The sequence below is a fragment of the Ruditapes philippinarum genome, unplaced genomic scaffold (assembly GCF_026571515.1).
Source record: "Ruditapes philippinarum isolate M1 unplaced genomic scaffold, ASM2657151v2 ctg1688_1_1_1_1, whole genome shotgun sequence".
In the NCBI taxonomy this organism is placed as follows: domain Eukaryota; kingdom Metazoa; phylum Mollusca; class Bivalvia; order Venerida; family Veneridae; genus Ruditapes; species Ruditapes philippinarum.
Genome location: NW_026858155.1, coordinates 39,013 through 53,298, shown reverse-complemented (window position 1 = coordinate 53,298; position 14,286 = coordinate 39,013). Strand labels below are relative to the sequence as shown.

The following is a 14,286-nucleotide window of genomic DNA, read 5'->3' as shown; positions in this document are numbered from 1 at the left end:
GTTTGATATACTATCACTGTCCACATGTTAAAGCGGCATACCTAATCAGATGAGTCAAAATATTTCAAGAAAATCGAACTTGAGAAAAGTGTACTAAGATTTAAAGAAATTAGTTAAAAGATTCAAGAGTAAAGTAATAATTTACATGTTATGATTGTGCGGTTTGATTTTGTATGTATTTAAAGAACATATTTCTACTGATTTACTAACGAGTATACCACAGTAAGGGGCTATTTTTACTTATTTTGACCTCCTTTTGGTAATTTGTGTGGATTATGCAAGTGCTGTTTGCAATGGAGAAGTGAATATTTACTGATGAATTATGGTATCTTGTATTTAATTCTAATTTGAAATATTTACAACCAAAGCTGGTGATTATGTTATTCAAAATAAAATGTATTTTAAATAGAAAAACATGATCAAAATATAACTATTTTTTCATGCTTTATTAGAAAATAATTGTGGTGAAAAATATTCATTTTTTTGTATCATAAAAGTGAAAAAAGAAGCTAAACTTTTGTTTATTTTAATGATTAAAGAAATTTCAAATGAAAAAAGAAAGTAAAGTTTTATTAATTGCAACAGTTTAAGAAAGTTATGAGACTACCTTAAAACTGCAAACTTATTTGAAATTTTGTTATTAATTTGTCAAAGTAGAAATTGTATTAATTAATTCATCAATATAGGACCTTGTTTTGAAAAATGTATACTTTAAAACAATCAAGACTTTTCAATTTTATTCATAAATTGGAAATTTTATTACCATGTTATTGAGTAAATACATTACACTTTACCATACATGATTTTGATTGGAAAAAGAGTCATTCTTTATCTATAAAACTAGAATCAATATTTCACAATCATATAAACTTTGCATATTTGCGTTGAGCAACTCAAACATTTTCAATATTATAATGTAGTCGAACATTTTAAGTAAATATGTAAATAAAGTATGACTATTTCAACAATGACCTTTTTACTATGGTAGGGAAATTTGTATAATGAAAAGGACTTGGTTCCTATTGGATTGTTTATAAACAGTACAAACATGAAAACCGGCAAGACCAAAGATCTGAAATATCATGTTTCCTATTATGTAATTTAAGACATGGTTGCAGGTAATAAATCATTAACGCACTTTGAAAATATAAATCTGTAAAAACGTAATAAAAGTTACAACAACAAAAATAGATATTTGATCAAAAAAATTTATAAACCTTGGTTATAGAAATAGTAAAACTAAAAGTACAAATGTCCAACATTACTTTCACATTAGCAATTATTAAAATATGGTACAACATAAACTTTAAAAAAGAATATACAGTTTTAAATTAACAACTACAAAGGCGCTAAATTAATGTTGAAGAACCAATGAAGAAAAAAGTATTAGACATCTGGTATGAAATTATGGCTTGATATTAAGAAATTTGAAAAGCATCATGTAAAGGACTGATTTTAGTATTCTTTTTTGTTTTGTTGGCACTTTTATTAGCTCACCTTGCACAAAGTGCAGGTGAGCTTTAGGATGGCCAACCAAATGGCGTCCGTCGTCTGTCGTCCGTCCACATTTTAAATATTCTAAGGACATCTTCTATGATACCGCAAGGCCAATGTTAATGAAACTTTGCAGGAATACTCTTTGTATGAAGCTCTATCAAGATTGTTCAAAGAATTCCATTTCATGCAGAACTCTGGTTGCCATGGCAACCGAAAGAAAAATCTTTAAATATCTTCTTTTAAAAAACCTTAGAAAGCTAGAGCTTAGATATTTGGCATGAAACATCTTCTAATGAGTGTCTACCAAAGTTTTTTAAATAAAAAGCCCTAGGGTCAAAATTTGGCCCCGCCCCAGGGGGTCATTGATTTTCCCTATATGCATATAGTAAAAACTTAAAAAATCTTCTTTTAAAGAACCCAAAGAGCTAGAGCTAAGATATTTGGCATGAAACATCTTCTAGTGAGTGTCTACCAAGTTTGTTCAAATAAAAGCCCTGGGTCAAAATTGGCCCCCGGCCCGGGGGGTCATTGATTTTCCCTATATGCATATAGTAAATACTTAAAAAATCTTCTTTTAAAGAACTGTAAAAGCTAGAGCTTAGATATTTGGCATGAAACATCTTCTAGTGAATGTCTACCAAGTTTGTTCAAATAAAAGCACTGGGGTCAAAATTTGCCCCGCCCCGGGGGTCATTGATTTTCCCTATATGCATATTAAGTAAAAACTTAAAAAATCTTCTTTTAAAGAACTCAAAGAGCTAGAGCTAAGATATTTAGCATGAAACATCTTCTAATGAGTGTCTACCAAGTTTGTTCAAATAAAAGCCCTGAGGTCAAAATTGGCCCTGCCCCAGGGGGTCATAGATTTTCCCTATATGCATGTTGTAAAAAGTTAAAAAATCTTCTTTTAAAGAAACCCAAAGAGCTAGAGCTAAGATATTTGACATGAAATATCTTCTAGTGAGTGTCTACCAAGTTTGTTCAAATAAAAGCCCTGGGGTCAAAATTGGCCCTCCCCGGGGGTCATTGATTTTCCCTATATGCATATAGTAAAAAACTTAAAAAATCTTCTTTAAAGAACCCAAAGAGCTAGAGCTTAGATATTTGGCATGAAACATCTTCTAGTGAATGTCTACCAAGTTTGTTCAAATAAAGCCCTGGGGTCAAAATTGGCTCCGTCCCAGGGGGTCATAGATTTTCCCTATATGCATATAGTAAAAACTTAAAAAATCTTCTTTTAAAGAACCCAAAAGAGCTAGAGCTAAGATATTTAGCATGAAACATCTTCTAATGAGTGTCTACCAAGTTTGTTCAAATAAAAGCCCTGGGGTCAAAACTGGCCCCGCCCCGGGGGTCATTGATTTTCCTTATATGTGTATAGCAAAAACTTAAAAATCTTCTTTGAAAAGACCCAAATAGCTTGAGTTTAGATATTATACATGAAACATCTTTAAGTAAATATCTACAAAGTTTGTTCAAATAAAAGCCCGGGGGTCAAAACTGGCCCTGCCCCAGGGGTGTCATTGTTTTTAACTATATGTGTATAGTAAAAACTTAAAAAATCTTCTTTCAAAAAACCCAATGAGCGAGAACTTAGATGTTTAGCATGAAACATCTTCTTATGGGTGTCTACCAAGTCTGTTCAAATAAAAGCCCTTGGGTCAAAATTGGCCCGGGGGGGGGGGGCTATATACAGGTGAGCGACCTCAGGGCCATCATGGCCCTCTTGTTATAAATAGTTCTATCTCAAATCTCAGGACATTCATTGGTCAGTGTACATTCTGTGATATAGCTTCTGACCAATGAAATGCCTTAACATCTTAGTTTCAGCTTAGTGGGTTTTTTTTGTAACCTAATGGCCCCTGTTTTCAAAAATAAGGAGTCCAAATACTGGTACTAATTGATCAACCCCTGTGGTACATGTATACCACATACATAATTTGAGAATAAAATCAATAAAGGGTTTATAAAGATTCTGTTTTAAGGCTGATCAAATATTTTGATTTTTGTAAGGTAATTAAAGAAAAGTTGTACAGAAACATAAAATTGGTTAAAATGGACGTAAAAAGGCAAATTTATAATCTAAACTTACCGTATACATGTATAGACCAGTTTAGAGAAGAACTAATCTATATACATACGATAAAATAATATTTATATTTTGCCAAAAGGTTACTTTTCTTAAAGTTTATCTATGTCTTTACTATATATTGTAGCTCTAATTCATTTTGTTTGGAAGAAAAAGTTAAGTAAAGTGCTGCATATTTTATTCGGCATTACATCTGTCATTATAGAAATTAGAAATGTTAACAGGAACAAAATGACTTGGAATGTCTATAGAATATTGATAAAAATTGAAATGCATAAATTGTGTTCTACATATTTAAAAAGGGTAAATTATACAAGTCAAACATGTGCCAGAAAGAAAAAATGTACTTAATTTTATATTAACATTACACATGATATCTTATTTTTAAATGGGTAGTGGATTTTCACATTAGAACACTACATGACCATAATCTGTTTATTTATTATCAGATTAGTGGATTACAATAAGAACTTCATTACAATATATCTGTTTAACAGACTAGAACATATGTCAATATTTGTTATTAAATGTATTGTTGTTATTCAAATAGGGATAAACAAGGATTATGATTTCCACATGACATAAAAGTATATTTTTATCTAAACATATGCAATTTGGAACTTTAGTACATTTGTATTTTTAATTCTTGCACAAAATGCGTGTATTTTGAGATTTTCAGATGAAAAAAGTTGGAAAATTTCAATGTTCACATGAAAATCATTATAAGAGAGAGTTTGGTTTTCATGTGAAACAAGTAAATTTTTATAAAAAAAATGGACTGTTTGACCTTTGCATGATGACTGTAATGTTAAGATTTTCACACAAAATTAAGAGTATTTTTTCATAAAATGGGATAATTTTGATTTAACTTAAAATGGGAGAGATTTGATTTTCACATGAAATGGAAGAATTTTGATTTTCGCATTAAAATTAGAAGAAGTTTGATTTACACATGAAATTGGAGAAATTTGTTTTTCTCCCATGAAATTGTAGTATTTTCATAATCTCAAGAAATGGGAGAATTTTTACTTTTACATTAAATGGGAGAATTTTTATTTTCACACATGAAATGGGACATAAGCCACTTGTGGCTGAGGGTCTTCCTTAACAGTTTGAAGTATCAGAATTGCAACCACCAAATATCCCTGCATGATCGTAAGAGGTGACTAAATGGGTTCAAATTACTGGAGGCTATGCATTTCTTAGCTCCAGCAGGTAAGGTGTTTTTGACCCTGGTGTTGCCTTAAGTTTGTTACACCTGTGATTACCCAAAATGCATCTTTCCTGTTTTGGTGCCATATGACCTATACTGTGTTTGTGTGCTGTACAAACAAACAAACGAAATGCGACGAGATTCTATTTTGATTTTTACATTAAATGGGTGTATTATTTTACCTGTGCCTGATGATGCTGATTCCGCAATGTTAAGTTATTTGGATCCTCCTCAATCTTTGTGCGGATCTTGCGGAAAGTTTTGTTTAACTTGTATCTGTTGGCTATACATATCTCAAAAGATAGCACTGAAAAAAAAAGTCAAAATATTATACAGTGCATGAAACAATAACGATCGTTTATTGAAATGGCTGAACCAATCACATGGCTCCATTTCTTCAGATTTTAGCATAACTAAACCCATTTATTTATATGAAAAATTAATAAAAAGCAAAATTACCCAATCAGACATACACTTATAAGAATAGTGCAAATTTGCATATTTTTTATGCATAATTCACATCTGCAATCTCAAGCCCTCAGACTTTATTAAATCCCTCAGGTCTTAATTGTGCTCTTGATTGTAGGTTATATATTGTTGTACTTCTTATTGCACAAAAAAGGTACATTGACCACTATAATAACTGCAAGGGCAGTGGTTATGATATTAAAATTATATTTGCAATTATGTTGTTGATTTGCTGTTGTTGTTGTTGTTGTTGTTGTTAATAGTCAGATGACACTGATGATGATGATGATGAAAAGTAATTGTTTGTAATAATGGTTGTATCAATAATAATGATGATGACGATGATGATGATGATGATAATTGCAATGTTATTTATAATAATCATATGCTGTTGTTCATGGTGGTTTTGTTATTTGTTTCAGATCTAATACACAAGAATTGTCAGTTTTGTTATAAGAGGGAGCTACATGTATACTGTATTACTTATAAATCTTATATATAGGCGTACATGTAAATTTCTAGTCATACAGTCATACTTACAATTCTGGTCCTTCACGTCAGGTTTTACTTTATCTTGTTTAGAACCAACGGCCACCTCATTATGTACAGAGCTGAAATGTAAACTTCCAATATCATAACACATCATTCTGTCAGATTCATATTACATTTGTATATATGAAATAAGAAAGAAAAAGTCATGTCCACCCTATCAAAAGTTAACGAAAAGGGCAAAATGTTCGCCATAGCAATAACGAGTGGAGATGCAAATGTCTGAGACAATTATCTCGCGCGGGTGGGGGACAAATGTCGTATAATAGAACACAATTTAAAATGATACCGCCTCATTTCAATTACGTGCATTTCTAAACTTCTAACGAATCATTCAAAGTATCGTCATCATCATATTGTCCGACAGCATTTTCGATTCATTTCCCCATACCTGTACACTAAATTATGCTTCTGTAAATGCCGATTTATATTATAATAAAGAGCTATCATTTGTTTTAAGTAAATTTATAAACAGTCAGGCTACTTAGCAAGCCTTGTTATTCCAAAATTGATTTATAACACAATTGTTTAGATTGCCTTCCTATTTATGATAAACTTCGAACGATAATTTATTGATCGGTTGTTATGTTTAAATTGACGCTTATACACCTTTTGTTAAAACCTTCGAACACTCAATGTAAACATTCAAGATAACCAGCGATAACAGTAAATTCTTTTATATAAGCTTTTATCAGATTATTTACATTTACCTAACATATATTTTTTAGTGTTTTTTTAAATAAGGCTTCAAACTCGATTGCTATACAGTAAATTATACGGAAAGGATTTTTTTTCTACGAGTATGAGGTTGCATTTAGAACCAGTTTAAAGATCTTTAAAGAGTGATATAAGCACTATTGCAACTTTCAATCAAAAACGTGCACACCAACATTCTAACACATACACATGTCCATAAGACATTGTTCAATGGGAAAAAACTTAAAATGTCACGATGGGGTTCATAGATACTTCAAATATCACCTCAAGCACGGGCATATAGTAATACATGTATACTGATATGATTAAATGAGGACCGTCACTAATATATAGAATTGGTATGAGAGAGTTTTACTTTAGTACTAACTCACTCACTGGCAATTACATAAGTCAATAACGCAATCTTCGATTAAATTTCGACTTTTCGTTTTTCTGAAACCCGCAAATTAGTTTTTTTTCTTATTGAGAACAATCGTGTTGAAATAAGGAAGAACTGGGTATGATGTTAATTATTTTATGATAATAACAAGACATACCTGCTCTGTGAGGAGAACACGAAGCCGTATGACTCGGCCGAGTACAAGCAGACGACGTCCCCGATACACAAAGTATCGTCTGCCATCAGGTTCTCTAAATAAACCCCTCACGATTTCAAACTTTTTGTATTTCCAATTTTAGTCCGTCATCTGGTTAAGTTTTTTGTTATTCCACTTTTATAATTTTAAAAATCGTTTTTGTATATCCCCGACCTTCGTTTTTTTCTTCTTTTCACAATTTATAATTATCCTTTACTGTTTGAAACTATTATTAAAAATAAAGGTAGATACACCGTTGTGGAATAAATATATAATTCTTTTTGATCACGTATTAATAAACTAACTTGAACTTTACTTTATTTCAGACCTATATTTTTATATTCATTATCCATAAAAATTAATCCCAATTTACAAAACCGCTCCTGTTCAAACACATGTTCCTCAATGAATAGACAAGTTAAGTTTTACCTATTTTTCTATTATCCGATCAATTCAATACACCAATCGGGGTAGCGGTCTTACATGGGTATCGATTCGTTCATGTACACAATTGGCAATCGCGTGTGTATTGTAAACTTTGAAATTAAAAAATATATTTTTTTCTGTTTTACAATTGCTGGCGAAATAAGATACGACCTTCCTAACTTTATTAAAACTTTTATTCGTTGATTTAAAATATTTGATTTTAGGACTATTATTAATCTATATTTTGATTTAGATCTATATGTAAAGATAAGACGTCCTATTGTGATTTAATTAAACACCTACCACGAATGTTCAATAATCGTTTACAAGTTACCAACATGTACTTGCAATATACATGTAATATAAATTTGTTTAAGAAATTCGTTTAGTATGTGATAATTTTTATTTTAAATATCATGACGTGATATTTTTTATTCATTAATACTAAAAAATTTTTTTTTCCCAAAGATTAAACTTTTTAAAATAAGTAATTTTTATTAAAAATAACTCTAAACTTTGCACGACTTTCACAGGTTTCTTGGTCCTGTAAAGAGTGACCTCGTTGAAGACTTTAAGACGCGTCCAAGGCAACACTGTTAGAAACATTTTTCAAAGAGTTTGAATTGGTCACATGAAAAATCACATTGAAAGAAAATAATACAACCAATTATTAATCCTAAGACCAAATCCCAAACCAATACAAAATAAGTATCTAAGTCCCCGACCTGTCTAATTCTCATTATCAGAAAGTGGAAAAAACCCCCCACAAATTTTGTTAATAAAGACACATTTCATGTTGTTATTCAAAAAAAAAGGTCAGCAGGGGTCTTCAATTTTACAAAAAATATGATTAACATATTTAAATGGAAATAGAGAAAACAGATCCTAAAGAACACTCAAAACGACAATATTGAACATAATATGGTGAAATTTTAAATCAAGAAACATCGGCAGATGATAGCAATGATCATGGAACTTCAATGTAACACTTTCGGGCCATTCCATGAAAAAAGGAGTATGGTCCCAAATTAAAAGAAAGCGTGTGCTATAAACGAGAACTGAATAAAATGTTATTTTTACGGTCAGAGGTTGTCTTATGTTTTTTTATTAATTTAACCGTGTTGGTAATGTGTAAGTTCGATACGACAATTTATAAATTGAAAATAACTGCGTGAGCGTAAGAGGGGACTATATGGGTTCTAATGAGTCTTTTCATCGCTTAAATTTGGAATATTCCCCAGTTCCAGAACTGATTTGGATTTATGGCCCGGATTGATTTCAGGATTTTGAGCTTGACGGGGTGAAAGAATATATGATGTTAGTCTTCGAATATTCTGCGTGCACGGAACATTGCAATGTTTAAGGAATTCATATACAACTTTATAAGGTTTGTAAACGGCCTTTTTATCAGTTGAAATAAAAAAAAAACAAATTTCACATGTAGTGAATTAGTCGTTAACACTCACATAAAATTGTCAAAAAGTCATTATCATCTCTGATTTTTCAGAAATTTCATGCTCATATTATAGAAAAAAATCATTCCGCGACAATTAAGTGGGTTTGGTAAAATGTTTTGTATAGTACATGATTTGTACGTGTTTTTATGACAACCATGAAAATACCTAGGGCACCGGATTGAGTCATATTTAGCAAAAACAAGGCAACGGACTGGTCACTGCAACAATTAATCAACCACCGAATTCTTATGTATAAGTTGAACAAAGGCTCGTCACTAAAATCTATCAATTTGTATATACATATTAAATGTATAAAATGTTAAAAATATTCTTAATAGTTGCAAATACCAGCAGGCAAAAATCAAAGCAACATATACGTTTATATATGAACATTTGAAACTTTCGACAGATTTATAGTGTTGTCAAATGAAAACCGATCATTTTTCTGTGTAAAATACACAGGAATTTGGATCGTATAGCGATAGTACATGTGGAATCAACGTTTATGGATTGCCTTAGAAAGTATTAAGGCTTCCAGAAACTAGTTTTGGTGATTTTGAAGCGATACTTTTGTGCTTTGTTGCACGGTCTCTATTGTTTAAGTAATTCAGGAGTTGTTGCCCCTGTTTTTGACTCTCTTCCAAGACATCTAAAATATCAAGAAGAATATGTGTACTTTCCTTTTTTTATTTTAAAGAATAAAACACATGTAAAGTCCAACATAAAGTGACTTTACTAAGGAAAGACACACTTTTTAAGGAAAGACCAAAAAAGATTTGAACCAATAACCATTGACGTTACAAAAAAAACAACCAATCAAAAATTATATATCGAAATATCCCGAACCACTGCCGGCGGCTTGTGCCGAAAAAAGGTGCTAAAACACTTTTTGTTCGCCTTATCAAACAAATATGGCTTAAGCCGGAATGGCTGTCTTAAGCCGGAATGTATGTCTTCTATTTCAATAAAGACTTATCACCAGAATTTGTACAACAGATTACTTATCAAAATATGCATTTTTTAGATTGCTCAACATCCAATTGAGAAATGACCGACACCTTAGCCTGTGGCAACCAAATGTGTTTTTTAGAATTTGAGAAAAAATATGTTTCAATACAAAAATGACAATTACAAAAATGTACAAAGATTATTTCATTGAGAAAGATTTTGCAAATTTTCATCGCATAACAATTTCCCCTCCTTTATTTTACTTTATTCCTATAAAATAAGCTAAGATATTCATATTGTAGTACACAATACACTTTCAATTGAAATAATGCTTCATATGAAGTCAAAAAAACATGATATATACAAGTTATGCATGTTCACATATAAAATGTTGACAATAATACAATAATATTACAGATGGCATTTAATACAGCTATGATTAATGACATACATAGTACTGCATTTTAATAAAATGTTTACAAGTTTGAACATTTACAAAAAGAAGTTACATTTGAACAATGTTAATAAACATTATATATACAGGTATATCATAGTAACACACAGTCATGAATCATATAGTACATTTTGTACTTTGTTTATAGGTGCAATCCTCTAAAATGCAAAGCAATAGGCTTTCAATGGTCTCATTAAAACTGTGGTATTAACAGATTTTTATGTTTAACATAAAAATGCACTGAATATGTAGTTTTCATAATATTTCTCAAACGTTTAGATTTTAGACAATTCACTTTAATGTAAGGTGAAATGTGAAAAACTTGTTCATTCAGGATATTCTGTATCTTGAAAACATCCCAAGAGAATGTAACAATTGGGTTCCATAACCCTTGAACTTGAATACAGGAGATTTCCTGTGGAACAGTTATTTTCCAGTAGTTTGGACACAATGATAAGTTATGCAATGGAAAATGAATGCATGTTTTTCCATTGGTTATTTCAGCTATAATTTGTGTGGATCTGTTTCTAATTGTACATTTTTTTATTACCAAAATGAACACTAAAATCATGGTAAGGATAGTAAATGTAAGTATATAATGTTCTAGCCTAATGTCTAAATTTTGCAAAAAATAACTATCTGGACTTTGGGTTGTTGTTGGTTTCTTATACACAAAAGATGGTATAGTGGCTGCATGAGCTGTTTTAACTGTTGATTTTTGCAAAATAGATAAAGTGATGAGAACCTTTCTCAGTTTCAAGGAAAGGACAACAATAATAATTAAACAAAAAGAAGTTACAGCTGTTGTACAATACAGCAGTATGTCATCTGAAGAAGGCCAGTCATTTTGTAAAGCAATATCTCCATATAACAGTGGATCAGTCATTGTTTGAAATATTAGAGCATCATTTTTTGCAGCTTTGGCCATTTTTTCCAGATTTAAATGATTTTTCCTATCATCAGCAAGTATATTTTGCATAGAATGGTTGTAAATTTTAAATTGTGGCACATCCACAGACATTGGATTTTCAAACAGTAAATTACTTCCTATGTTTTGTAATTCAGTATCATTGAAAAATTGCTGAAGTAAAGCCAAGTTAACTGGGTGTAGTATACTGGTTGTGTTTTTATGACAAGCAGATAGTCTGGGTGGTAAATATAGTGTATCTGTTGCTAATGAACATTCACAAGGTACATTTATAATACAAAATGTACAGCCTTTGTTTACTTTAGTGTTTCCTTTACAATTCATATGAAATGTATCTACATTATATAGTAAAACAGAAGTATGAGACAATTGAACCATGTTAGCTGACAAATGATTAACCAAAAACCTAAAGTTACATTTTCTTTTAATCAGAAGTGTGTCACCTTTGAATAAGGCTGAAACACAAGTATCATCAGACATAACTGACAAAACTTTACTATATTTGCATAGGTAAATTTTACCAGAGTTACAGTTATTCAAATCTATCAAGTCAAGAGTTGTATAAAGCTTTAAATCATTTGTTACAGCAAAAATCTGAGGTAAATCCAACAATTGTGTGGCATGATCTGATGTTTTATTAATTGGAACCGGAAAAGATAATACCTTATAAAGTAACATAGGCTGTTGAAATGCAGATATAGGAAATTTGACAGATATATACAATTTTGAGCCTTTTCGTGCAAAAATAAATTGTACTATTTTGTATATTTCATTTAGATTTTCTGAAATTAAATAATGTCCTTGAAATTTTTGATGTAAAATAACTTGTATTTTTGACATAGTATTTTGCATGACAGATACTGGAATTATATGTGGAGATAACTTTCCCTCTGCTAAATTATAAACTCCCATTAATAATTCATTAAAACTATGTTCTAACATTCTAGACTTTTCAATTTGTTTAGCCATCAATACATTCATTGTAGCAAAAGATTGTTCAAGATTTTCAAATGAATCATATAATTGTGTCTGAATATGCTGAATGGCTATTTCATTTTCTTTCATCCCTTTAACAATGTTAGATACTCTAGTATCCATTGTATGCATATAAGAGGCTAAATTATTTTCATGTTGTTCAATATTGTAAGTCATTGTTCTGGAAAGTTTGTTCAAGGCATTTACATGTTTTGCTAACATTTCTACATCTCCAGAAGTTGCAGTTCCAAACAATGATTTTGACAATTTGCCGATAAATGGTAACAAGGACCTGCGTGACCTTGATTTGCTCATAGCAATTTTAGTTTCAGGAACCAGTTGGTATATAGAATCCATTGTAGCATTTAGCTTGATTTCTGTTGTTTGCCTGATTTGATTTATCTCTAGCAAAACTTCATTTACAACTTTGCAAGTATTTGGACTTAAAGTACATCCTGTTAAATCTATTAGGTTTAGGTCTTTTGGTAACTCCAGAGCAAAGGTGTGGATCCAACTTTCAGTTGCCATGTGCATGCGGTTCCATGGTTCGAAAACAACACCATAGTTCAGTCGCTGCAATTCATTTGGTAGACTACCAGATACCATATTGACACACAAAACAATGGAGATCAGAAACAGCATCAGTTTACTCCAGCCAACTAAAAATATAATGATTTGATTGTTATCCAAAGATGGTGACGATATTGGCGCGCAACAATATTGTACCTATCAGGAGTTGCAGTTGATAAAAAAAAATTAAAGGAATCACACATCACACTCATACAACTAACATACTTCAACATACACTTCACTGATATATGGATAACGTTTGGTTTAGTTTACAAACTTAAGTAGTTTGATAGATGAGAATAAACCTTACTAGTTTCTAACACTCACACTTACAATAATGTATTAATTTTGTGGTGACAAACATACTGTATATACATGCTTTAAAACTTAACCCCAAATCAGTTGTAGAAACAAGGGCTAAGTAATATACAGAAAAAAGTATCTGTGAATTCTTAACAGCTTAGAACTTAATGTATTGGATTTGCAAGTATATAGCAGTGCACATATTAACTAAAATTGAATTTACATCTAATTCGCATTTATTATTGGGCTTGGCTCAACTCTTCTTAGAAATCTATATTTTTGCCTCTTTCTCCTTTTTCCAGTTTTTGTATGTGTTACATGGAACAACCTTTTAAGTTCTGGAGAAACATCATTTTCATCTTGCCAAGATGGTGTATACCTTTGGTTTTGCCATTCTAACAAATATTGCTTCTTTCCATTTCAAAATCTTTCTCAATGAAATAATCTTTGTACATTTTTGTAATTGTCATTTTTGTATTGAAACATATTTTTTCTCAAATTCTAAAAAACACATTTGGTTGCCACAGGCTAAGGTGTCGGTCATTTCTCAATTGGATGTTGAGCAATCTAAAAAATGCATATTTTGATAAGTAATCTGTTGTACAAATTCTGGTGATAAGTCTTTATTGAAATAGAAGACATACATTCCGGCTTAAGACAGCCATTCCGGCTTAAGCCATATTTGTTTGATAAGGCGAACAAAAAGTGTTTTTTAGAATTTGAGAAAAAATATGTTTCAATACAAAAATGACAATTACAAAAATGTACAAAGATTATTTCATTGAGAAAGATTTTGCAAATTTTCATCGCATAACAATACTCTTGGAGTAAGGACAAAATGGTGGCAGTTTTAGCGAAATAAATGAACGTGCAAAATAATTCAATTAACCTCAATTTGATACAAGAATGTAGAGAACTTTCTTTTTGTTTCTCTTTCGAATTCTCTTTGTCCAGGTTTAAGGTTACTTAAATTAGCTTTCAATAGAAAACAGTTATTATTTTCTTCTTCAAGATGGCAACTATCATATTTACTGAGCCTTTAGTTTAGTAAAATAAAATAAGATAAAATAAAAAAAAACTTTGAAATAATGTCTTTGGTGGGATCAATCCTAAATTA

General features: G+C 30.8%; 1 protein-coding gene across 1 annotated transcript in view; it reads right to left on the bottom strand.

The window, feature by feature from the left end:
• The window catches only part of LOC132752303 (inositol 1,4,5-trisphosphate receptor type 3-like), a 68,272-nt gene extending 60,742 nt beyond the window's left edge, over nt 1–7,530 (bottom strand). The window contains exons 1-3 of the mRNA XM_060742614.1: nt 7,070–7,530; nt 5,808–5,878; nt 4,982–5,106 (exon numbers count right to left, since the gene is read on the bottom strand). Coding sequence (XP_060598597.1) covers nt 4,982–5,106; nt 5,808–5,878; nt 7,070–7,155 — 282 coding nt within the window. The 5' untranslated portion in view covers nt 7,156–7,530. The remainder of the gene's footprint in view (nt 1–4,981; nt 5,107–5,807; nt 5,879–7,069) is intronic.
• Between the last annotated feature and the right edge of the window lie 6,756 nt (nt 7,531–14,286).